A 25,255-nucleotide genomic window follows, 5' to 3' on the forward strand; every position below is an offset into this window, starting at 1 on the left:
ATGACTGTCACCAGGGGGCACCCTCTACATCGAGGGGAAGAAGAATTCTTCACCGACATAGAAGAGGGTTCTTTACTGTAAGAGCAGCGAGACTATGGAACTCTGCCTGAGGAAGCAGTGATGGCGAACTCGATAAGAGTATGAGGGGCCTGGACGCCTTTCATGAATTCTACAATATTCCATGTTATATCGCTGATTACTTCAGAAGGGTCGGTGATCCGGGGATTATTCTGATTGGAGTCAGGAAGGATTTTATTCCCCTAATTGTCTTCTGCCTCATTGGGGGTTAATAGGCTGAACTGGATGGCCATGTCTGTTTCCCAGCCGCGCACGCTGTTACCAGGTTCTTTGATCTGGATTCCTGTAATTATTCCGGGTCTCATACGGCGTTTTATATTTAAGTGTAAAAACATGAACTGAACAAAAACTGCAGTTATTCTATTTGAGAAACCCAAATTACAAGCGATTACACATTAAATGAAATGGCAGCGATTCAACTATCTCCCTCAGGACATGAGGATTATGATCCTGATACCAGATAGGTCTAATCCACTCCTTCTAGCTCAAGGAACTCTTGTGAGGGCTTTCCTTTTTATGAGCTAATATGATTTTCTGTATTATCTGAACAGAATATTTACGATGATCACTTGTACAGAAGCCTCGTTTGAGACTGCCGGGTCCCAATGCAAGATCTGGGTCAGGGAGGGTATGGGCTCTCCTAAGGCCTCATGTCCACGGCACCCAGAATCCGTGCGTGCCCGCAGCCATAGGGCATTTTTTCTCCTCTCCGGATCCAGCGCGGGTCCCCTCCGTCGCGGCCGGATCTTCTTTTTTCAGCACAGCAAGTGTGTCCGGGCGCGACAGCCGACGCATGCGCAGTGCTTTTTTTTTTTTCAATCACCTGCTTTCCTGCGAAATTCCGCGGCACATCCGCAGTGTCAGCTACGGGTGTGCCGCAGATCGGATGGCTTCCATCGACTTCAATGGAAGCTGTCAGTGCGGGATCTGCAGAAAAATGGAGCATGCTGCGATTTTCTGCCGCTCATGCGATCTGCACGGCGGAAAAGAATCGACATCCGCATGCTTTAAATTCTTTTGAGGATGCTGATGCATCCCTACGGGCGGCTTGTTTTGCATATCTCCTCTGTGGGTGCCGCAAATCAAATCCGCCTGTGGACAGTGGGCCTTAGAGAGGAGACTTATAAAGACATGCAATGTCCTCGGGGAAATTTATGCAAATGGAAAGATGGAACAGTCCCTCTACAGCGCCACCTATTGCAAGGCAGCATTCTTGCAAGTCAGTGTCAAACTTTGAACAGACATTGTAACAATGACTGGGAATATAAGCCAAAATGTTCTCCAGAAGGAAGAGATCTCCATTTACAGACTGACTTCCCCCCCCCCCCTTTTCAGGCTGGCTTGGTAATGAGAGGCCTGTGATGTGGGTCGGGGAGGTATGGTTTCTCCTTAGGGAGAGGTGAGGAAACTTATAAGGCCGTGTTGCTCGGGGAATTTCTGCAAGATCTGTACCAGGGCCCCCAACTATAATGATTTATATCACTGGTTGCCACATATTGTTATGACCCCCCTAAGGCCCGGATGCGACTACATCTTCTGCACCCACTATATGTACGTCCCTGTTGTTGTACATTCAAGTAACTGGTCATAAAGTAGAGAGGTTAACCTGATTCTAAATAATATGTGATACCAGTAGATGGAGGATGATGATTTTCCATTTTCCCTCCAGTTAAACTCATCATCTCGTGGGATGAGATCTCAAGACTGGAGAAAACTTCCACCGTTCTCCTGACTGAAAGCATCCACGTCTTCTCTCGAGGGGAAGACCATTATTTCTCAATGTTCCTGCACATAAATGAGACTTTCCTTTTGATGGAGCAACTCGCAAGTTATGCCATTAAGAGACTTTTCGACAAGGAGACCTTTGAAAATGACCCGATATTAAATGATCCTCTGCAAATCACAAAAAGGTAAGCCTGGGACTTATTTCTTGCTCAATTCATTTCATTTTCATCTTTTATTTTTTTCCACTTTCTACAGGACTGCGCAAAAGTGTTAGGCAGGTGCGGAAAAAGGCTGCAAAGCAAGAATGCTGTCAAAACTAGAACTGTTAAGGCCTCATGTTCATGGGGAAATTTGGGCCCACATGGATTTTCCCATGCAGAATCCTGCAGCGGGTCCCTACCTAGATCATACTTGCCTGTCCGGACGCTGCTGGTCTCCCCTCTGTCGCGGTCGGATCTTCTTTCTTCGGCCCGGTGGATGTGCTCAGCACACCAGCTGTGTACCGCGCGCATGCGCCATGCACACTTTTTTTTTTTCTTTTAAACTCCTGCTGTCCCGCGGCACAGCACAATAACAGCTGCGGATGTGCTGTGGGACTGGACGGCTTCCATAGGCTTCAATGGGAGCCGTCCGTGCGGAAAAAAACATACGAAATGGGGCATGCTGTCACGGAAAAATGACATCTGCAGGTATTTAATTACCTGCAGGTGTCCAATGATTCTCTATGGGCACGGATCACGCGTGCGGGAGACCCACACGGTTTTATTCTATTTTGCCTGTGGACATTGCGCCTAATAGTTTTTGGTCAATTAACAAAATGCAAAGTGAATGAGTAAAAGAAAAATTTGAATTAAATCAATATTTGCTGCGACCATCATTGCCTTCAAAACGGCATCAATTCTTCCCAGTATACTTGCACACAGGTTGTTGAGGGAACTCGGCAGGGTGGTTGGTCCAAACATCTTGGAAAACCCACCGCAGACCTTCTGTGGATGTAGGTCTGCTCTAAACCTTCTGTCTGGCAGACAGACTGGGCGATGATGAGATCAGGGCTCTGTGGGTCCTTTTCAACACTTCCAGGACTTCTCGTTCTTCTTTACACTGAAGATAGTTCTTGCTGACATCGGCTCCACATTTATTCTGCAGGAGGGCAACGACTCCAAACACCCAGCCAATCAGACGCCTTCTAGTTTTGAAAGCATTCTTACTTTGCAGCATTTTCCACATCTGCCTAAAACTTTTGCACAGTACTACTTGCCCCACTTCCTCCTTCTTGATCCCATGCACTATAGTATTTTTTTTCACTGTAGACAAGTTCTATCCGTCATTCCACCGACTTATATGAAGGTTGTTCTAGACATCAAATGGGATTTACGACATTTTGAAAACCTCTGGTATAGCAGTCCTATTTCTAAAAAACATATGCCCCTCCAACGCCGATTGTTGTGTGGTCTTACCCCAGTTTTTGTTTACCAAGCTGCAGTTAAGACTGTCATTGATCACAGTAGCAGAAATCCCCTTTGAGTGAAAGAAAATTATGAGTTATAAGGGTCATACAAAAACGAATGCCTCCTATCTGTTCTGGAAAATGGCGGGCGGCTGAGCGGAAACCGAACGGACCCCATTGTAGTCAATGGGGTCCGTTGGGTGCTGTTTGATTCCGACATAGGACGGATCCATTTGGCCAGGGCATTCCCCTTGCATAGTGAGGCGGCCTTTCAAAAGTGGCGTCAGCAACGTGAAGGACGAGCCACGTTCCACAGCTGTCGCACCACGAAGTGAAGAGCATCTCGATCAGCTCCTCGACGTAAATCGTTGGACTATGACCAATGCTTTGTAAATGTCTATCCGCCAATTCGCTAAATGGGTGACATTTTTTGACGCATTCAGTTACACACCTTTACTGTATATGTACTTTCATGTCAGACTCCCCTAGGCTGCCATTGGTCAGCAAAATTTACCGGATATTGGCGGGAAGGGTTAAACTCTATTGCCATACCGCCAGCATCATGTACCAACATTATCAGATAGTAGGCTTTACTTTAGAGCGACTCTCGTACATGCTGATTATCCTATTATATCTATTTAGTTCTGCTACATGTAAACAATGTGTCCACATGTAACTTTATAGGTACTTCTGGTCCAAAGGACACAATGTATCTGCGATAGTCAGCAGGCAGATGTATAGAACAGTATTTACCAGTTTGTTTAATAGGAACGAGATTCGTTTCCCCTTTTGTTTTCGCAGCTGGAAGGGATTTGGGTATTTGCTTTGCTCGAGCGCCAGTACCTCCTCTATTATTGCTCTGTCGATGTCTCCTTATGCTGCCGGCTCAAACAGGAGGTCACTAACTTTTCTGGCAACTTCTGCAATGCCTTTGTTTTCTGCCATCTGCTTTATGGCTTGTCAACCACCTGGTCACATTGTAAACCTGTTTTTCTGCACTCCCACGATAGTAAACTTGTAGGTCAGATGTTAAAACCGGCTGAAGAAAATTCTTAGATGCCCAATTGAGTTGCGGAACATTTCATTTTTACCTTTTTATAGCCTTCTGATTTTTATGTGTTATTGCTTCTACATCATTTACGTGGACAGCCAGGTCATTGCAGTTGATACTGTGCAATGCATTACTTATAGAGATAAGCGAACGTACTCATTTAGGGTGATTTCACAATCGAGCGCCGCTTTTTTCGAGTAACTGATTACTTGGGTGAAAAGATTCGGGGGGGGGGGGGCGCGCGGGGGGTTGCAGGGGGGGGAGAGAGAGCTCCCCCCTGTTCCCCATTGCTACTCCCCGCTCCACCACGCCGCCCCCCCGAATCTTTTCGCCCGAGTAGTCAGTTGCTCGAAACAAGCGGCGCTCGATTGCAAAATCGCCCTTAACGAGTACGTTCGCTCATCTCTAATTACTTACTCTTGCAGTTTTGCTGCAGGGTAAAATGGGGATATAAAGGGGTTTTCCAAACAAAATTTTTATTGATTACCTATCCTCAGGATAGGTCACCAATAGTTGATCGTCCAGGGACCGACGCTTGGGATCCTGGACTTTCAGCTGACTTGGAGCCCGCTCTTAATATTGCTACACACGGGTCGGAGTGGAAGCTGCTGCCCCAACCCCAGTGTGGTTGCCGGCACTTGAAAGTGCAGGAGCAGGCCACTACATGAGCCGAAGCAGCAGCTTGCACTCCAACCCCTCCATGTAGTGGCTCTGCCGGCTCGCACCAACTCAGCTAATCAGCTGGGATCCCGAGTGGCAGACCCCTGCCAATCAATTAATGATTAATACTTTAATACAGGTCATCCATAGTATTTTGGCTGGAAATGACTGCTTTTTCCTGTGGTAACGACTAATTGTTGGGGATCTTGGTTGCAGAAGAACCCCTTTGCTCGGCACATATTGGTAGGGTTTTTTGGACAATCTCTTTGAACTTGTGGACATTACTTTGAGCTGGTGGATGAAGATTAGCTTCTATGATGTCTCCCATATACAACACTTAGAAAGTAGAGGGGATTCTGTGTCCTTATCCCTATTTCTTCATATGCTGAGAAGCAGCAGCAACATAGAGGACATTATGCAGCAGTACAGGTGTGATTGCAGTAGTTGTGAGATGGCAAAACACCATCAATGTGTTCGTCTTTCTGCTTTGCTCTCACTTAGCTCCTGCTCCCTCTCCTCGCCATAGTATTTTATGGTCAGCATGTAATCTGATCCCTCAGTGAGGTTTTATTCCTTCTAGTCTCAGAAGCTGGATTTAGCTCCGAGGTCTGATTGGACCATTTAGAGGGGGCAGGAGGAAAAGAGTCTGATAATTAAAGGCAGAAGCATTTTCTGTGATATAATGCAAAGGTTTTTTGTTTGTTTTTTATAGTCGCCCTTTTAATTAATTTAAGTCTGTTGGAAGAATAGTGACCATTTAACCCCTTTCTCCTGCCGCCGGTTTTAGCCTCCCGACCAGGCAGCATTTTTTCAAATCGAACTTGTCATTTTAAGTAGTAATAACTTTGGAATGGTTTTACCTGTCCACCGGCGGGTCGGACCCTGCATGCGGGATTCCCGCAGAGGAGTTTGACCCGATGCCCAGCATACCTGTCCGGCGTCTCTTCTCTGTGCTGCGGATGTGCCGGCCTGTTCTTCGGCTCGCATTCGCAGTATTAAGGGCACTGCGCCATTGCTATGGCAATGACGCGGCTCCTGCGGCCATTCTGCAATGATGATTGTAGAATGGCGATAGGAAAGACGGCTTCCATCGACTTCAATGGAAGCCGGCCGTAAGTAGTCCACAAACAATCCCGGCATGCTGAGATTTCTTCTCCGTGAGCGAAAAATTGCAATCTATTTCCGCTTGTGGGCAGGAAATCGCGTTTTTACATTGCATGCTATGGGGCTGGATTCGCTGCAGAATCCAGAGGCGGAATTCCGCTCCATACTCCGCAATGCAAACTTGTGCGCGGACAGCAGCCCTTATGCAAGCGATGGAGATGGTTTTGAATTTCACTAGTGGGGAATTTTGGTCGATATGTTTTTACGTTTATTTATAAAATAAATTCTAAATATACAATTTTGAAAAATTTGCACTTTTCAAACTCTGCAGCTGAAAACCACGAACAGGAAGCGCACGATTCCTGTTCAGTCGCCGGCTCGTGTTCAACGTAACGATTATCATTCAGTGTCGCCTATTTGAACGATTTTCTAAACTGTCATCTTTCTCTGAAAGCATAAGACATAGACTACCCAAATAGCTAATAAATGATATTTACCGTACGGGCGCTGCATGTCGGTCGGATCTTAAAAGCGTCCATTTATTTCGGCCGGCATAAAATTATAGCAGCAACTTTTCTCATTTTCATGAAAATACCCAGAATCTATTTTTTAGAGGACCAATTCAGTTCGGAGAAGCCTGTGTATTAGAAACCCCCATAAATCACCCCGTTTTAAAAAGTGCGGCCCTCAATTTTTTTAAAATGGCATTTATAAATGCAGTTAACTCTTTAGGTGCTTCACAGGAAGCAAATCGAAACGGAGGATAAATTTTATTTTTCTTGCAGATTTTTGATTTTTTTTAAATAATTTTTTTTTCTGTAACACAACAGAAGTTGGTAGATAAAGTAAACTCAATACTTATTGCCCTTAGGCTGGATTCAGACGAACGTATACCGCCTGGGTTTTCACGCCCAGCCGATATACGTCGTCTCTCTCTGCAGGGGGGAGCCTGGAAGAGTCGGGAGCAGTGCTCTGAGCTCCCGCCCCCTCTCTGCCTCCTCTCTGCCCCTCTGCACTATTTGCAATGGGGAGAGGCGGGACAGGGGCGGGGCTAATTCTTGTGACTTAGCCTCGCCCTCGTCCCGCCTTCTTTCATTGCAAATTGTGCAGAGGGGCGGAGAGGAGGTGGAGAAGAGGCAGAGAGGGGGCGGGAGCTCAGTTCCTGCTCCTGGCTCTTCCATATCCCCCCGTCCTGCAGATGAGGACACCGTATATCGGCTGGGCGTGAAAACTGAGCCGATCTACGGTCGTCTGAATCCACCCTGACTCTGCAGTTTTTAGGACATGATTTAAACACGGGCCTCAGAGATGAAGGAGCACCTTGTCGGTTTTGAAGTCAAGCTTTCAGTGGGCCAATTTTTTATTGTCTTCAAGTAACCATCATTTTTTAACTTTCCATCTACGACGCTGTGTGAGGGCTTGTTTATTGCGGGAGAGGCTGACCTTTCCATTGGTACCATTGATCGTTTTTTGGGGAGTTTTTAAGAGACCATCGGTCTCATGTTGTCCAAGTGTCATGTTGTCCTCATTCTGCGGGTCGGTGCGGTTGTAGCAACACCAAGTTTCTATATATTTTTACTACTTTTGCATAATTAAATATTTGGCACAACTTTTTACCGCGTTTTTGGCAGTACTAGCTGCACAACCTTAAAAAAAAAAAGGGAATACTCTCCTAGCTGGCGCCGTCAGGGTCCATGTCCGCTGTCCTCCGGAGCTCCGGGCAGGCTACCAGGCACTTTTCAAGCCAACAAAGCATCTATTTCTAGTGATGTGGATTGAAAGGAGCGCCCGCTCTGCCAATCAGAGCCAGTGCTCGATGCACCAATCACACCCAATCAATGAGTGGCTGTGATTTGTGTATCCAGCGTTGGCTGTGATTGGCTAAACCTGTTGACTCTCAGCTGGCTCAGCCAATCAGAGCAATCTCTTGCTGGAGGTGGGGTCTTCAAAGCTTGTCACTAGCAAAAGATCCTCTGTCGGCGATGAAGACTGCCAGGAGCTCCGGAGAACAGCGGGAGGGACCTGGACGGCGCCAGCTCAGTATTGATTTTTTTTTCTTTTTTTCAAGCATCCTTGGCTGCGTTTTTAGCTGTGTATGCTCCTGCACCCCCCAAAAATGTACAACTGGAAGAATAATAAATCTAGAAACCAGAATCGGTGATAGAGCGGGGATCGGTCGTCTTTGACTGATGGTGCCGATAGTACTTTGCACTGACTGACTACACTGGAACGTTTAGCTCACAGCGTCCAATCAGAATGCAGTTTTCATTTTCTATCTTCTATTTGAAAAATAAAAGCTGCGATGGGATTGGTTTTTGCCATCGGCTGCTATATGTGCTGTTTATGAGATGACTTGAGAAGCTAACATGGACTTTATGTTGTTTTTAACCTGTCTATATATGATATAATAGGACTATCCCTTTCTAAGTTTGATCTTTTGTCCCCCCCCCCCCCCCCCCAGGGGTCTGGAGAGTCGAGCTCACAGTGAACATTTCACTACTTACTTCAGACTGCCCAAAGAAGAGATCTTGAAGGAGGTGCACGAGTGTTTCCTGTGGATCCCCTTCAGCCATGTCAACGCCCTGGGCAAGATGTGTATTTCTGAGAACTACATCTGCTTTGCGAGCCACGACGGCAGCCTGTATAGCACAATCATTCCGTTACGAGAGGTAATGTAGAGTTCCAGTAAGACGCACATTTAATTTAGGTCTAGGTTAACCTTTTTAATACTGTTTTACAATTTGGTTTGATGGTGGGTAACTTACTAAATGCATTACGTTACTTATTACGTAGTTTTCTTGAGTTTTCATATTTCTGGACTATTAATGGGTTGTCCCATTAGAGGCAGCTCATACATGCAGGCATACGGCACTCGGCTCCTAAAGCCCTCTGCTTTTCTGGGGAATGTCCCTGCAGGGGAAATACATTATTACATGGTCACTTGGTGGAAGGCATTCTATGTACTACAGAGATGACTTAAAGGGGTATTCTGGGGACCGACTAACATTATAAAATCTAATATACCGTATATACTAGAGTATTAGCCGACCCGGGTATAAGCCGAGTCAATAAGTATTACCACAAAAAATTGGTAATACTTATTGACTCTAGTATAAACCTAGCTATACTAGAGTATATAGTAGGTGAAAAAAAAAAAGCAATACTCACCTATCAGCCGGCGTCTGTGTCCCCGGGGCAAGGCTCTCCCTGGCGGTGCGGCCAGCTGCTGCAGTCTTCTCCCCGCTGTCTTCTCCCTGGCTTGCTTTTGAATTCTTCGCTGTCAGCGCTGTGATTGGCCGGCGCTCGATCCAATCAAAACCGACCAGAATGACATCACTGAATGGCTGTGATTGGTTTATCGAGCGCCGTCTGTGATTGGATGACGTTCGATCCAATCACAGCACTGATGGCGGGGATTTCACAAACAGTCCGGGGAGAAGACTGCAGCAGCTGGCCACACCGCCGGGGACAGCGTCGCGTCGGGGACACAGACGCCGGCTGATGAGTGAGGCTAAAAAAAACAAGACTCAATACTCACCTACTCACCTATCAGCCGTCGTCTGTGTCCCCGGCGACGCGGCCAGCTGCTGCAGTCTTCTCCCTGGCTTGCTTTTGAAATCCCCGCTGTCAGCGCTGGGATTGGATCAATCGCCGGCCAATCACATCGGCGCTCGATAAAAGCAAGCAGGGGAGAAGACTGCAGCAGCTGGCCGCACCGCCAATGACAGCATCGCGTCGGGGACACAGACGCCGGCTGTTAGGTGAGTTTTTAGGGGGGTTTTTTAAACCTCATTCGAATATAAGCCGAGGGGGGCTTTTTAGCACTTTTTTTGTGCTGAAAAACTCTGCTTATACTCGAGTATATACGGTACATCATCACAATGAGGTTCACTGTGCCTGCTCTAGCTATTTTCTATCTATGTCACATGACCCTCCGCCTGCAAAATATCTCCACTTCTCTGACCTCTTGTCTGCATTTGCTACTTTTTCCCCTGTTCCTAGCCTCCAATTTCCTGTGCACAGTGCATTATGGGAGGACAGGGGAGGAAGCACTGTGCTGTATTGCTCATGTGCTGTTTAGAGTGCCGGAAGTTTCTGTCTGTCAGCTTCAGCAGCTTTTCCTGGCACACTCGGTGGGAGGGAGGTTGGTGCTGGTAAGTTGTAGGACCTGTTAGATGTGGGCGGAGCTACAGTGCTGATCAGGAGACGAGCTCCTTTTCCATTTTTCTAAGCTGTTTTTGTTTTCTGATAGAATATTTTTATTCTGTTGTCTGTACATGACTATGGGGGCGGCCATCTTTCCTGAGCTATGTTTAACAGCATTTAGAGAGAGAGGGAGGCTGGGGCTGGTAAGTTGTAGGACCTGTGAGCTGTGGGCGGAGCTACAGGACTGGTCTGTAAACAAGCTCTATGCATGCTGGGAGTTGTAGGTAACAGCCTGTAGTGTGTTTACTGCAAAAGTGATGCATGTAAACAGTGGCAGATCAGCTGTTACGAAGAGGGTTCAGAACGGCAGATAAAAGCTACAGGTTGCCACTACTTAGCTGTACCTCCGAGATTTCAGCATTTTCCGGATTTGCATTTTGTGCTTAGAATACCCCTTTAACGCCTCCAGAATTGGAGTCCCTCTCATAAAGTGGCTCTTTGTTCCGGCCCATACATGGAGGTTAACAGAGGGGAAGGGGGAAAATCCTGAATGATATCCATATGCCCTAATATGGATTGGCTTCATGACGCAACTCCTGTTAAAGTGCACTTTTAACCCTTAAAAGTAAGTTTTTAAATTTGATGTCCAATAGTCTAAACTGTATTTAGGCAATTAGTAAATGGTTCAGAGTAGATCACAGATGCTTTACTTCTAATAGTGGAATGCTTAAAGGGATACTGTGGTGAAAAGACATTTTTTCCATCCCTATCCCTCTCACCTGATTGGATGAGCTGGGATCTCCTTCATTATGACTGTGTGACAGAAGCGTCTATTCGACAGCAGTAACTGGATTAGGAGTTTTTCCTTCCCTCCCCCACCCCCAATGAAGAGCTTGTGTGGTACAGTCCATACAGTAACACCACACAGGAATTATGAAAACAAAGATCTGGTACCGTGTTAGCCAGTAGAGCAAAATGTGATTGTTCTCAGCAAGAGAAACGACGTAATCTTGTAGATATGATACCGTTTAATGGCTAACAAAAATACATGATGTAATAATAGCGAGCTTCCGAACCAACACAGGGTACTTCTTCAGGCTTATGGATTGGATCTGAAGAGGCATGGATATTTATACATACTTATAACATACATACTTATGACAAGGCACAGATATGGATGTGATTGGTTCGCACTTAAAAGGAATTCTGCAACAGCAAACAAACTTATTTTGTCTAGGCACTGATAGCGAAGTGAAAGTTTTATGGTCCCTAAATTACTGTTGGAGGGGGGAAAAGTCAGCAGGCTTGAATTCCTACAAGAGGTACACAAACATTTTTAGCTAAACACTGATAAGGGAGTGAAAGTTAATGGTCCCTGAATTACTGTTGATGGGGGTCTTATCTGTGCAATCAAGTCTCACACTTCCCATTCACGCATAAATCCTGGGGAATAAGTTAACCCAGTATTCAGCGTGTCAAAGGTTGTTATCAATTTATATTCCCAAATTCTTCTGTGGTTTTGTGACTTGAAACCACCCTTCAATATCAAAACTCTCATATCTCCTATGTCATGTCCATGGTTAGAGAAGTGCTCGGCCACAGGTAATTCTCTTTTTCTGTGTTCAATTGTGTGGCGATGAGATCTCATCCTGGCTTTCAGTTTCTGTCCTGTTTCTCCAACATAAAGACCCCCAACAGGACATTTACTGCACAGGATCAGGTACACAACATTGGACGAGGAACATGTGAATGTCCCTGGGATCTTATAGTCCTGCTGTGTGTTGAGGATCCATATCCTGTCCACAGTCAGTATATGTGAGCAGGTCTTACAGCTCCTTACATTGCAGGGATAAGTTCCTTTTTGTGTGTCAGAGGGTAATGCACTCCTGATTATAAAGTTCCTCAAGTTAGGAGGTTGCCTGTAACACAGAAGCGGAGGGTCCGGGAATATGGTTTTCAGACGGTCATCCTTGTGCAGGGTATGGTGGAGTTTTCTTGCGGTTTTCCTTAGTACCTCTAGTTGCGGATTGTAGGTCACTATTGGAGGCACACGATTGTTTCTTTCCTTCTCCTTGTATTGGAGCAGTTGATTTCTGGGTATCCTGGTGGCTCTGGTGATTTGGTCATCAATTGAGGTGGGATGGTAGCCCTGATTTATAAATGTTCTTTTAAGATGGTACAAATGTTCCTCTCTGTCTGTTGGGTTGGAGCAGATCCGGTTGTATCTGATGGCCTAGCTGTATCTGATGGCCTGTCTATAGCCAGGCCATCAGATACAACCGGATCTGCTCCAACCCAACAGACAGAGAGGAATATTTGTACCATCTTAAAAGAACATTTATAAATCAGGGCTGCCATCCCACCTCAATTGATGACCAAATCACCAGAGCCACCAGGATACCCAGAAATCAACTGCTCCAATACACAAAGAAGGAAGGAAATGATCGTGTACCTGTAGTAGTGACCTATAACTGACAGCTAGAGGTACTAAGGAAAACCGCAAATAAACTCCATCATACCCTACACAACGATGGCTGTCTGACCACCATATTCCTGGACCCTCCACTTCTGTGTTACAGGCAACCTCCTAACTTGAGCAACTTTATAATCAGGAGTGCATTACTCTCTGACACACAAAAAGGAACTTATCCCTGTAATGTAAGAAGCTGTAAGACCTGCTCACATATACTGACTGCGGACAGGATACGGATCCCCAACACACAGCAGGACTATAAGATCCAGGGGACATTCACATGTTCCTCGTCCAATGTTGTGTACCTGATCCTGTGCAGTAAATGTCCTGTTGGGGGTCTTTATGTTGGAGAAACAGGACAGAAACTGAAAGCCAGGATGAGATCTCATCGCCACACGATTGAACACAGAAAAAGGGAATTACCTGTGGCCGAGCACTTCTCTAACCATGAACATAACATAGGAGATATGAGAGTTTTGATATTGAAGGATGGTTTCAAGTCACAAAACCACAGAAGAATTTGGGAATATAAATTAATAACAACCTTTGACACGCTGAATACGGGGTTAAATTATTCCCCAGGATTTATGCGTGAATGGGAAGTGTGAGAGATTTATTATACAGATAAGACCCCCATCAACAGTAATTTAGGGACCATAAAACTTTCACTCCGCTATCAGTGCCTAGACAAAAAAAGTTTGTTTGCTGTTGCAGAATTCCTTTTAAGTGCGAACCAATCACATCCATATCTGTGCCTTGTCATAAGTATGTATGTTATAAGTGTGTATAAATATGCATGCCTCTTCAGATCCAATCCATAAGCCTGAAGAAGAACCCTGCGTTGGTTCGGAAGCTCGCTATTATTACATCATGTATTTTTGTTAGCCATTAAAAGGTATCATATCTACAAGATTACGTTGTTTCTCTTGCTGAGAACAATCACATTTCACACAGGAATTATAATTATATGGGAGAACATAAATCCAGGTAAGACGAGAAGGATCCCAGGATTTTAGGATAGAAATAACTAACCAAGGTAATACTATAGGACCTATATCTACTGAAGGTGGGTGGTGGTGGGGGGGGAGGCTAGTTACATAATGAGTGGTGAAAAAAACTTCACCGGAGCGGCCCTATAAGACTATTGTGGGGATACTGGTGCGGCTGTTAAAGGGACTATATCACCTATATTTTTTCTTTATTAATTGAAACCTGGTTGAGAAACCTCTTCCTAAACGGTTTTTGTTTTCTGATTGTAGAATTTTTTTATTCTGCTATGTGTACATGATTATGGGGGCGGCCAACTTGCCTGAGCTTACGTTTCACAGCATTTAGAGATTTGCTTTCCAGCAGCTTCTTGGAGGACAGGAGGTGACCCATTGACTTGTATAGAAGACTGTTCTAGACATGCTCTGTGATATGTGCAGAGGTTATTGTGCAGGGAGGGGGAGGAGGTAGTCACAGCTTGTACCTATTGTGAATGGTGGATCCTGTTCTCTACATACAGGTGTTACTTCTCAGTGTAATCCTGCCTGTGATGTTAGTGAGACGACCGCTGAAAAGCTTTCCCTACAGAACAGGAAGTGACACGCTAGTATTAGACTCTGTAGTCAGTGTGAAAAATGCAGGATTTTAGGATTTTTTTTTTTTGTAAATGTAGATTGTGACCGTAAAAGAAAAAAAATCACCAAAAAGTCTTTAAAAACACAAAAATGTCATTTATATAATCATTTTCTGGTGACGCATTCACTAACAAAAAGGGGAGAAACGGACGAGACGTCCAAGTCACTTTAAAACTGAAACCTCATGATCTGCCTAGCCATGGAAATTCAATGAAAACCAGGAAAAATATCTGTATGTTTAAACTGTCTTATAGTAACCAGAGAAAAACTCTGAAAATGCGTAAAATATTAATCTGGTACCATCTGCTGTTTTCTCGTTTCTATCTGCAGATCGTCGGAATAGAGAAGTCTGACGCGTCCACGAGGGCCGTCACAATCAGCACCAAGGGGAAGAGTATTTTCCGTTTCAGTGATGTTCGAGACTTTGACTCTCTGGTGGCCCGGCTGAGGTCTAAATGTACGGTGACTAGTCCCCAGCACGTCGCCTACGCTGTGGTGAGTGGTCGCTGGCTGCTTGCTGCTAAGAAACCATTAATAATTAGAGCTGACTGAAAGCACACAGGTTACACCGCTGCCGAGTACTGTATATCATGTGGGCTTTATGCTTGTAGGGACAACTTGGCTTATTGATTTCTTACATTGGGCTCTAAAATGCCATTCCCCTGTTTCAGACTGACTACACTGACCACACAGCGGACTTCCAGGGCGAGCACCCCATGTTGGATTCCAAAGGCTCTAGTAGGACGGTGAGCACAGAGGCACTAATGACCGTCTTCCATCCGCAAGATGCTGAAAATCTGGATCCAATAATGGTAAGGATACCGACTTAACGTCTTCTGGGGCTACACTAGAAAGTAGCAGATGTGGTCTATAAAAGAGGGATCACCGGGACTTGTTTATGCATAAGAATAGAACTTCTCCGAAAACAATGGCCAACCATCTGTCGTCTCATGAAATTTCTATGAAGCGGTTGTGTCGGAGTAGTAACAGAAGCTCGCTGCAGCTCACCATTGCATTCCCTTAGCCTGTTGTTGTTTGCATTTATATAGTAGCCCTTTCCTCAGTATCCATTAGACATTGATAATAGATGAAGGTAAGTATGTCTCCACTGTATGGGAACATCGGTATTTCATTACAGAGAGCCCATTTAACCCCTTAAGGACCAGGTTGTTTTGTACCTCAAGGACCAGACACTTTTTAGGGATTTTACCCATGTGGCGGTTTTACTGCTCTATTTTCTTTCCTTTAGCTACCAAAATTATTTTTGCTGCGTTTTTTTTCCCGTTACATATAGGACTATTTTTTGATATCTTTTTCACTGATTTTTTTCCCGTTTTTTAGTTTTATTGTGGGCAAGAAGCTAAAAAAATCATTTTTTTAACATTTATAATTTTTTTTAAAATTATTTTTATATTTACACTAAAATAAAGTATGGGAATGGGTTCCTCTATTTGTTTCGGACATTTTGATATATAGTATGTATGGTTTTGGTTTACAGGGCGCATACGGCGATGGTTTTTGTTGGCGTCTGCTTTGTGTTATTCTCTTTCTTATGTATATATTGTTGTTTTACTCTGTTGTTTTTTGTTTTACTTATTTATGTAATTATGTTTTTTACTATCTGTGTCCCCCGTGACGTCATATAAGACTTCTGGGGGACATTCACATATTTTTTTTTTCTTTATTTTACACTTTCCCACTGTAGCTGGGGAATCCATAGGAGCCCTAGTTACAGGGGAAAGCAACCCCTGTAGTGACAGTACTCACCTGCAGAGCTGCCAGGGTCTAGTCTGACCCTTCAGCCCTGCAGTAGCAGAGAATCCTGGGAGGTCACATGATCCCCCTGGGCTCCCGTAGTGAAAGTACATGTTACTTTCACTTTCCCCATACAGTGCTCATTGAGCACTGTATATCGGGGAAGCAGAAGGCAGGAAGGGTTAAAAACCCCTCCTGCCTTCTGCTCTGGGTTATCAGCTGTCACGAACAGCTGATTACCCGTTCCTGTCTCTGACTGATTGCAGAGGTAGGAGACTTAAAGCACCGCCGTAATTTTACTATTGGCGGTGCTCTAAGCCCAGGACCAGCCGCCATAAATTTACGGTGGCTGGTCCTAAACGGGTTAATATAAGATTTTGCCAATGGAGGACTAAGCCAGCTGGACATTCGCCGTGCAGCGGCTGCCATAAAGCGAGCGTAGTATTTCATGGATGTCATGAACGAATGTCCTTATAAAACAAGGAAGGCTTGAGTCCACCAAGGTGGGAGCCTGTGCTTGTTAGTAGCTCTCCACTACACCTTAGGGCTTATACAGACAAGTATGCGCAATTGCGCACATGCTTCAGCACAACGCATTCACGTTAGATTTGCATGCGTAATGGCGCATGGTGCTGTACTTTTGGCGCAAGCAAGGCCTGTTCACATATGCACGCAAAACACCCCATCTTGATTTTAAAAGGCTATTTAGCCTAATGAGGTCACAATGCATTCTGTTTCTCAATGAATTGCGCATTTGGGGATCTCCCATAGACTTCTATGGGAGCCTTTGCTGTGCAAATTGCAGAAAGATAGAGCACGAAATGCATGCACCAAACACATGGACATCAGCGGGCTCTGTTCTCTGCGCATTGTGCGTGTATATTTTACAGGCGCAAAAACACATGCAAATATGTTCGTCTGAAGAAGCTCTTGGAGAGGGGTGGGGGGTCCTGAGCAGGGTCCTCCTGCTGCGAGGTGCATATACCCAAATTGGGAACATGAACAATGATTCTCATGAAAGGAGAACCCTCTTAACCTCTTTGCGCCCGAGGGCGTATATACGTACATCCTGCGTGCGTCGGGCTTGTATGGAGCAGAATAGGGAGCCAAGTCTACTTCATACACAACTGCCGTCGGCTGTCTTTGACTGCTAACACCCAACTACAACATGGCCACGATCAGCATTCACGCCAATCACGGCTGTTGCATTTTATTCTCCATTTCACCCTGTACACGTTTTCTAATACATTAACCCTTTCCAATCCAATTTGTATCCTGGTTTTCCTAGGGGGCTTACTCTTTTTCTGTCATTATACAACGGCGCTATCTGCTGGCTAAAGCCAGTACTGCATGAGGTGACACGATGGATAGGCTCCGACAGCAGAGAGGCTGGCAATATACAGTAAGAGAACCCCGACGGACGTCTTCCAACATCGGAGCTGTACAGCCTTAAATCATAATGTCTTCAGAGGTCAGACAGTCGATTGGAAAGGGTTAATATATGGTACATTAAATAGTAGCATTGAATAATACAACTCATCCCGCAATAAACACGCCCTCAGACAACGACAATGATTATACAGTAAAAGCGTTATGCTCTTTTTATTGAAAGTGGGGAGAAAAAAACAAAAATGAGAAGAAACGAAAAAGAACCCATAAGAGAGTTAAAGCAACCCCTCGGGGGTGGAGAAAGAGAGACGGCCACACCAGCTTCTCTGACTACCTGTCGCACATCATTAGTCTTGGACAGTACACCTGCTATGATCCACTGGTACTGCCCAGGTGGGCAGTGCCAGACAGTCACATCAGCATGTGGTCTCTTAGACTACTGATGCATACTAGTGTTCAGTGCATCAGGTAGGCAGAGAAGCGTTCGCCCATTTTTGTTTCTCCACCCCCGAGGGGCCACTTTAAATACCATCTAGAGATGAAATCTCAGGGGAGACCCCTGTCCCGTTATTATTGGGATTGATTGACAAATTAGTAATATAATTATATGAATTATTTCAGTTGAAAGAGAAGATGAAGGAGCAGTCCTGGAACATCCTCTTCTCGGAGTGCGGCCGTGGCGTTAGTATGTTTCGTACGAGAAGAACTCGCAATCTAGTAGTCAGAGGCATCCCGGAGACGTTGCGGGGGGAACTGTGGCTGCTTTTCTCAGGTAACCCATAACCACTTAGCTTTTATTTCTACAAACCTCTAAATTAGCAAGATTTAATGATGAATTCTTAAAGTATTTCCACTGAGTAGAGAGAGCCTCTCTGGACGGGGTGGCTGGGGGTACGGAACGAGGCAAGCAGGCGGTCCTATACTGATACCGCAACTCGCGTCAGAGGGAATGGGAGGTCCAGAAACCGTGCAACGCAGCAGCTCTGCTGTCTCTGGAACTCTAAATCTGTTATACATATGGAAGATGAAACAATGCCATTAGAATGTCTGACATGGACTTGCAGGAATGCTGCCTTCTAATAGGTGGCGCTATAGAGATGGTATTCAGTCTTCCCAGAGGAGCATGCAAGGTCTTATAAGTCTCCTCACCCCTTCTACCGTAGGTACTCACCATAAGGAGAAACCTCCCCCCCTTACTAACTCCCCCAACCTGAGGATCTGTTGAAATAGCGTAGCTTTCATTAACCCTTTCCAGTCCACGGTCTGACATTTAAAGACATTATGATTGAAGGCTGTACAGCTTCCGATGTCGGAAGACATCCGGCAGCGTATTCCTACTGTATATTACTGGCCGCTCTGTTGTCCCACACTGCAGTACTGGCTCTAGCCAGTAGGAGGCGCCATTGTATAATGGCAGAAAGAGAAAGCCCCCTAGGAAACCCTGAATCCAAAACTGGATTGCGAAGGGTTAACTTTTATGCATGTTATGGAAAGAGCCTATCTTATTTTGTCCAGAAAAATTCTGGATGAACCCCATTATAGTCAGTGTGAAAGAAGCCTAAGCCTGCCATGATGCCAGTCATCACATACAGCCGGCCCGGGAAACGGGGATAGATGCATTTTTGAGAATTTCATTATGGAATTGTTCTTTATGAGTCATCTCTGTTCCAGTGATTAGTGTAAAAAGCAACCTTCTGGTTTTAGGACAAAATTCTGTCCCCGGACAGGGGGCTGTATTACTTGAAGTTTTGTATTTTTTGCCGCCCCTCAGATCTGCCAGTTTCAGGCTCGGTTTTCAAGTCGACCAGAATGGTTGCAGCAATTTTTGAACTACCTAAGACATGCTGTGCGCTGCTCTCTAATTGGTCAGTGGTGATCATGTGAGCAGCTGCGGCCAATTAGAAAGCAGTTTAGTGCATTAACCCTTTCCAATCCACTGTCTGACGTCTGAAGACATTCTGGTTGAAGTCTGTACAGCTTTGATGTCGGAAGACGTTCGGCAGGGTATTCTTACTGTAAGCACTGGAGGCCTTAGAAGGCTTCTAGCTGCATGACATCCAATCTTATTGTAAGGGGGCTGTTCGGGACTACTGATCGGGGCATTTAACCCTTTCCAATCCACTGTCTAACGTCTGAAGACATGTTGGAAGACGTCCGGCAGGACATTCTAACTGTATATTACTGGCCGCTCTGTTGTCGGGAGGCCTCTCCAGCATGTCCTATACCGCAGTACTGGCTCTAGCCAGCAGATGGCGCCATTGTATAATGGCAGAAAGAGAGAGCCCCCTAGGAAACCCTGAATCCAAAATTGGAGTGCAAAGGGTTAATAGTCCAACACTACCAATGCACTTTAGGGGATTAGATAGTCTGAAGATTGTATGGGCTTAGATGGTTGAAAATTGAACCCAGAACCAATGAATCAGAGGGACAGCAGAGAAGAATTGCAAGTAAAATACCCCATCCGGTCCCTGGAGGGTCACTTTAAAAAGGCTCCATGTTCAGATATTTCCTCCATACAGATAATCCCCTACGTATGATTAGGTTCCGTTCCAGGAAGCAGTTCGTAGGTCCGAACAAATGCTTGTATTGAGGGTGATCGTGGTGGCTCCCGCTCCATACAACGTCGGTGCCGGCTGTTTCTTATAGCTGACACCCATCCGCAGCAGCTCCGACAAGCCGCGCCGCTCATTTAAAGTGTTTAACAGTTCCGACGAGCGGCGCAGCTTGTCGGAGCTGCTGCGGCCGGATGTTGCCTGTAAGAAACAGCCAGCACCCGACGTTCGGGGGTCCCTTACGGCCTCCTGCGATAAGATCGCGGGAAGCTGTGCAGTTGCCATGGCAGCCGTGGGCCTTTTGAAAGGCCCCAGGGCTGCCTATGCAGAGTGTCTATCAAGTCGTGTCTATGGCACGGCTTGATAGAAGCCCGTCCGGTCGCTGCACAGTATGATGTAAGGCTATAGCATACTTGTTCGTATCTGGCGAAGCTCACAAGTAGGGGAGTATCTGTACATTGTTTTCTGGAGCCGTTCTTCTTGTTTCTAGGTGCTGTTAATGATATGGGGGCTAACCCGGGCTACTACAGTGAGATTGTGGAGAAGTCTCTAGGTACGTGCACATTGGCTACTGATGAGATTGAACGAGATTTGCGCAGATCGCTGCCAGAGCATCCTGCCTTTCAGAGTGACACGGGCATCTCTGCATTGAGGAGAGTGCTGACTGCCTATGCTTACAGGAACCCCAAGATCGGATATTGTCAGGTCAGCGGATTTCTGTTTACTTGCTGTAATTGTTGATGTTTGTCGTTTTGGTGCAGAGGATATTACTCTTATTACACACAAGCCAAGATCTGTGGCCCCAGCAGCTCATTTGCATTTTAATTGTGCTTAAACAGGATGTGTTCTCCAAGCCCTCTTGTCTGACCGGCCTGTAGTGAGCCACATGCTTATTAAAGGCCCATTTACAGGGATACACGTCCCTGTATCCCTGCGCTTCCATGCTCCTGCAGGGAGCTAGCAGAGCTGACTCGCACACGGCGCGGCCAGCAGGGGGCGGGGCAGTGCAGGAGACTTCTCTCCTCTCGCTCCCCCGCCCCCCTCCATTCACATAACACAGCCGCCATTCGCTACTGCACAATGAGAGATGAGCTGATCTTTTATTCTGCATAAACGATCAGCGGTGAAGCCGCTGTGTTATCTCAATGGAGACGGGCGGAGGAGCGAGAGGAGAGAAATCTCCTGCACTGCCCCCTGCTGGCCGCTCCGTGACCTAGCCAGCACGGGAGCACGGAGACACAGGGCCGAGTGTTGGGCATTGTTTGCTTGACACTCGTCCTGTGTAAATGGGCCTTTACTAGTCATTGGGCACAATGGCGCACATTTACTTGTACTGGCGCTTCATACACTGGTCTAACTTAACTGTGCCACGAGGTAAGAGGGACACCTGTATTAGGAGGCTTCTTAATATATTAGTCGCGTCTAGAGGCATTTCTATACACCGAACTAGCATAGGGTTCTGCTAGAATATACACCAGTTTCTGGTGTACATTTTAGTATATGTGACATGCAGCCATGTCTTATAAAGCTCGGCTTTTGAAAAAGTGACGCAAAACTGCAAAAAGTTGCAATTTTGCTGCGTGTGCCATAATTGTGTCTTTTGTATGTTAGAAAACTGGCATACAAAGAGTAATGAGTTTGTCACCACTGAGTTTGTGGTGCTTCCGTGTTCAGTACTGAAGGCACACATCTCTAGTGACCAGTTGGACAGTTAGGCTATGCTCACACCTCATTTTTGTATATGGCAAGTGTAGTGATAACAAACTTTTAGCAACTTTGGTTCGGCCGGTTTGTCAAATTGATTTTGAAACTAATTGGAACTTCACCAATACACCTAAAAAACTGGTGTCCTTTTAGCAGATTTGAATCTAGAACTTCAGGACTGCAAAGCAAGAGTGCTAATCACTGAGCCACTGTGCTGCTTCTTCCTCCTCCTGTCATATCCATAAGGCCCCCCCATGCACCCAGTGTCCTTTTGTGGTTCAAAATATTTTTATTGGTTTTATCTTGTATACAATAACTTCTTTTATCAAATAAATCAAAATTGTTACTAAGAGAACTGTTGTTGAGCTCTAGTCTTTGATTCTCCTCGAGTGTCCATGTATCTTCTGTGAACTTCTCCCCGGTTACCGGGGTGAGAACCATCACCTGCGGTTATTTACATAAATCTCTCAACCTCTCAAAACCGGAGGGTGGGGGAACATATAAATAGCATAACTGCTTATCGTACATTTTCACTCTAATTGTATTTAATATAAACCAGCTCAATAGTATATACTTTGGAGAAAGAGAAAAATTTCAATAAAGAACGAAGGTGGAAATAAAAGAGAGTTGGGGAAAGAAAGAGAAAAAGGAGAGGGGGGGGGGTGACGTATAGGAGGATATAAGGAATATGTATAGGGGGGGGGGGGGGGAGGGACCGACCTAGTCAGCTTCTGTTTGTGTATATGTGGCTCCCCTACTCTTGGGAGCCCGTGGCAACCAGTTGTTGGCGTACCCGAGGTGGCGGGGTGGTTCCATTCGCCACCCATGTGATCACCTCCTGTGAGTCTCGGCGCTGGTTCCATTCGAACCAGACTGATAGATACTTATTATATCTCAGCTCATCTCTAGCACATATTTCTTCTAGATGCCTTATGTTGTCTAGGGCTTCCAGCCACATTATCCGGGAGGGAGGGGATGTAGATTTCCATTTTCTGGGTATTACCTGACGTACTGCTAGGATGAAAAATCTTAATAATGAGTTCTTGGCCTGCGCCAATGATCCAGGAAACATTGACAATAGTGTAAGTTCCGGAGTCAGATGTGTCTGGTTGCCACTGACCCAAGCATATAGGGTACCAACCTCCTGCCATAGAGGGCCTATCAGCGTACATGACCACCATATATGGGTAAGCGTACCTTTTTCTGAGTTACATCTCCAGCAGACATCCGAATGTTGGGGGCAGAATCTGGCCAAACTCTCCGGTGTCCTATACCATCTCGTTAGGACTTTATAGTTTAGTTCTTGTAATTTGCTTGATATGTTTATTTTAAATGTCAGTATGTATGCTTTCCTCCATGATTCTTCCGTGAGTGTGGTACCCAGTTCTTGCTCCCATCTCCTTTCTAAGTTCCTCCCCCTATCTTTTGTTTCCTCATCTAGCAAGAATTTGTATAAATCTGAGATTTCTTTGTTCTTCGCCTGATTAAGGACAAATTGATTCTCGAATGGTGTCAATGGGGTGTTTATGTCCTCTAGCTTTCCCAGGGATCTTATGTAGTGGCACAATTGGTGGTATTGATACCATGCTCCGGTCGGGGGCCCCCCCCTCTCCTGACACCTCTCCCAAAGGCCTAAGGCCCTCCGTCCCCAGCATGTCCTTGACCCTCGGGATCTCTGTAGGGTGTGTGGCTGTCATTAAATCCGTGAGAGGTGAACCTTTGAAAAATAATGGGATGTCCTTGTTGCCTACCAAGGGTGTCATGGGGCCCGGTCTTACTATTAGTTTTGCTTTCGAAGCCGGCCCTATCCATGCCGCTAAGATATTTTCTGTGAATGGTGACAGTCCCATGTTTCTAAAGCCTGAATGTCCCGGTAGCCATAGTAGTCCCTGTCCCTTATATGGTATCGCCCCCTGCTCCATCAGCACCCACCGTTTCTGGGGGTTCCTTTGTGTTAGTTCTAGAACTCGTCTTGCTAGGGTGGCCTTGTAATACAGTGCTATATTCGGGATTCCCATCCCACCCCGTTCCCGGGGGCTGGTGAGAACCCTCCAGTTGCGTCTAGGTTGCCTGCCGCCCCAGATGAAACGCATCATTGTCTTCCTGATCTGATTAAGGAAAGTCCCCGGTAATCGTATCGGTACGGTTTGAAGGGCATACAAGAGCCTGGGAAGGATGTTCATTTTGACCGTGCTAGTTCTGCCGAACCAGGAAAGGGGCACTGTACGCCATTTTTCCATGTCTTCTTCTAGTTTCGTTAGGAGGGGTTTATAATTTTTTTGGAAGAGGTCAGCTATGTCAGGTGTAATTATGATTCCCAGATATTTGATACTGTGCTTGTTCCATGAGAATGGGAACGCTGGTCTAATGGCTTCTACTTCCTCCTCCGGGATGTTTATATTGAGAATCTCAGATTTGCTCAGATTTACTTTAAAGTTTGAGAGTTGGCTAAATTGATGGAATTCTTTTAGGATGTTAGGGAGGGCTATTCTAGGATTAGTTATGTACATTAGCAAATCATCAGCGTATAATGCAGTTTTTTGCTCCTCGCTATTTGTCTGAACTCCCTGAATGTTCTTGTTTGCCCGAAGGGCGTTTGCCAATGTCTCCATAACAATAATATATAGAAAAGGGGACAACGGGCAACCCTGACGGGTACCATTTTTAATCTTGAGCTGCTGGGATAGTCTGCCATTAACCCTAATTCTCGCGGATGGGTGTGTGTACAGTGCCCAGTGTCCTTTTGGCATACGCTGGGCAGGTATGCATCAGTATACCTTTTATTCATTGTATCAGAAAGTGCAATCTACTAATTTTTTCTTTGCAGAAGGACACATTACAGAGAATGTAAACCATGCAGTATAACGTTTTTGTTTTTCAATGGGAACCTATGGAGGATAGGTCCCAGATTCTTTTTATCTACAGCCAACACTGGAGATAACTTACTGCATACTGTGCTATTATTAAGCTCAACGTACACACAGTATGCAGTGAGCTCCCTCTAGTGGCGGTTGCAGGCAAACAGAATATGTTTTAAAGGAAAAACACATTTTTCCATCGCTGCCCCGTCACCTGATTGCCTGTCACACTCTGGAGGTCTGATTTGTGTATTGCAGTCACTTCCATGCAGTGCAGCCTCCTGTCTGATAATTATCAGCCACCATCTTTAAGGGAATTTTTTTACTTTTCAAATCAATCCCAAAGTACATCAGCACAGCATTAGAGGCCAGACCAGGGTTTCCCAAAGTGTGCCCCACAGAGTCCTTGGGCCTCCGTGAGAGCTTCTCAGGGGCTCTGATGGAGGATCTTGTTACCCGCTCTACTCACCGCTGTAGCAGCGTCTGAATAGTCTGTACCAAGAAAATCGGCATGCAAGACGTGCGATCGGCATAGTAACGCAGATCACATGAGCCAGCTCCAGTCATGTGATCCGCATTGCTATGCCGACCACAGGTCCTGCATGCTGATTTCCTCTGGTCACTGCTACAGGGGTAAGTAGAGTTGGAACCAATGGCGGATTATAATTGGGGCGACCGCCACGGGCCCGAG

The 25,255-nt window shown here is 45.6% G+C and overlaps 1 protein-coding gene across 1 annotated transcript in view; it reads left to right on the top strand.

The window, feature by feature from the left end:
* TBC1D8B (TBC1 domain family member 8B) overlaps nucleotides 1–25,255 on the top strand; it is a 73,719-nt gene that overhangs the window by 27,864 nt on the left and 20,600 nt on the right. The window contains exons 5-10 of the mRNA XM_066581773.1: nucleotides 1,748–1,988; nucleotides 8,527–8,734; nucleotides 14,637–14,801; nucleotides 14,978–15,118; nucleotides 18,072–18,222; nucleotides 20,493–20,707. Coding sequence (XP_066437870.1) covers nucleotides 1,748–1,988; nucleotides 8,527–8,734; nucleotides 14,637–14,801; nucleotides 14,978–15,118; nucleotides 18,072–18,222; nucleotides 20,493–20,707 — 1,121 coding nt within the window. The remainder of the gene's footprint in view (nucleotides 1–1,747; nucleotides 1,989–8,526; nucleotides 8,735–14,636; nucleotides 14,802–14,977; nucleotides 15,119–18,071; nucleotides 18,223–20,492; nucleotides 20,708–25,255) is intronic.

The sequence above is a fragment of the Eleutherodactylus coqui genome, chromosome 10 (genome assembly GCF_035609145.1).
Source record: "Eleutherodactylus coqui strain aEleCoq1 chromosome 10, aEleCoq1.hap1, whole genome shotgun sequence".
Classification (NCBI taxonomy): Eukaryota; Metazoa; Chordata; class Amphibia; order Anura; family Eleutherodactylidae; genus Eleutherodactylus; species Eleutherodactylus coqui.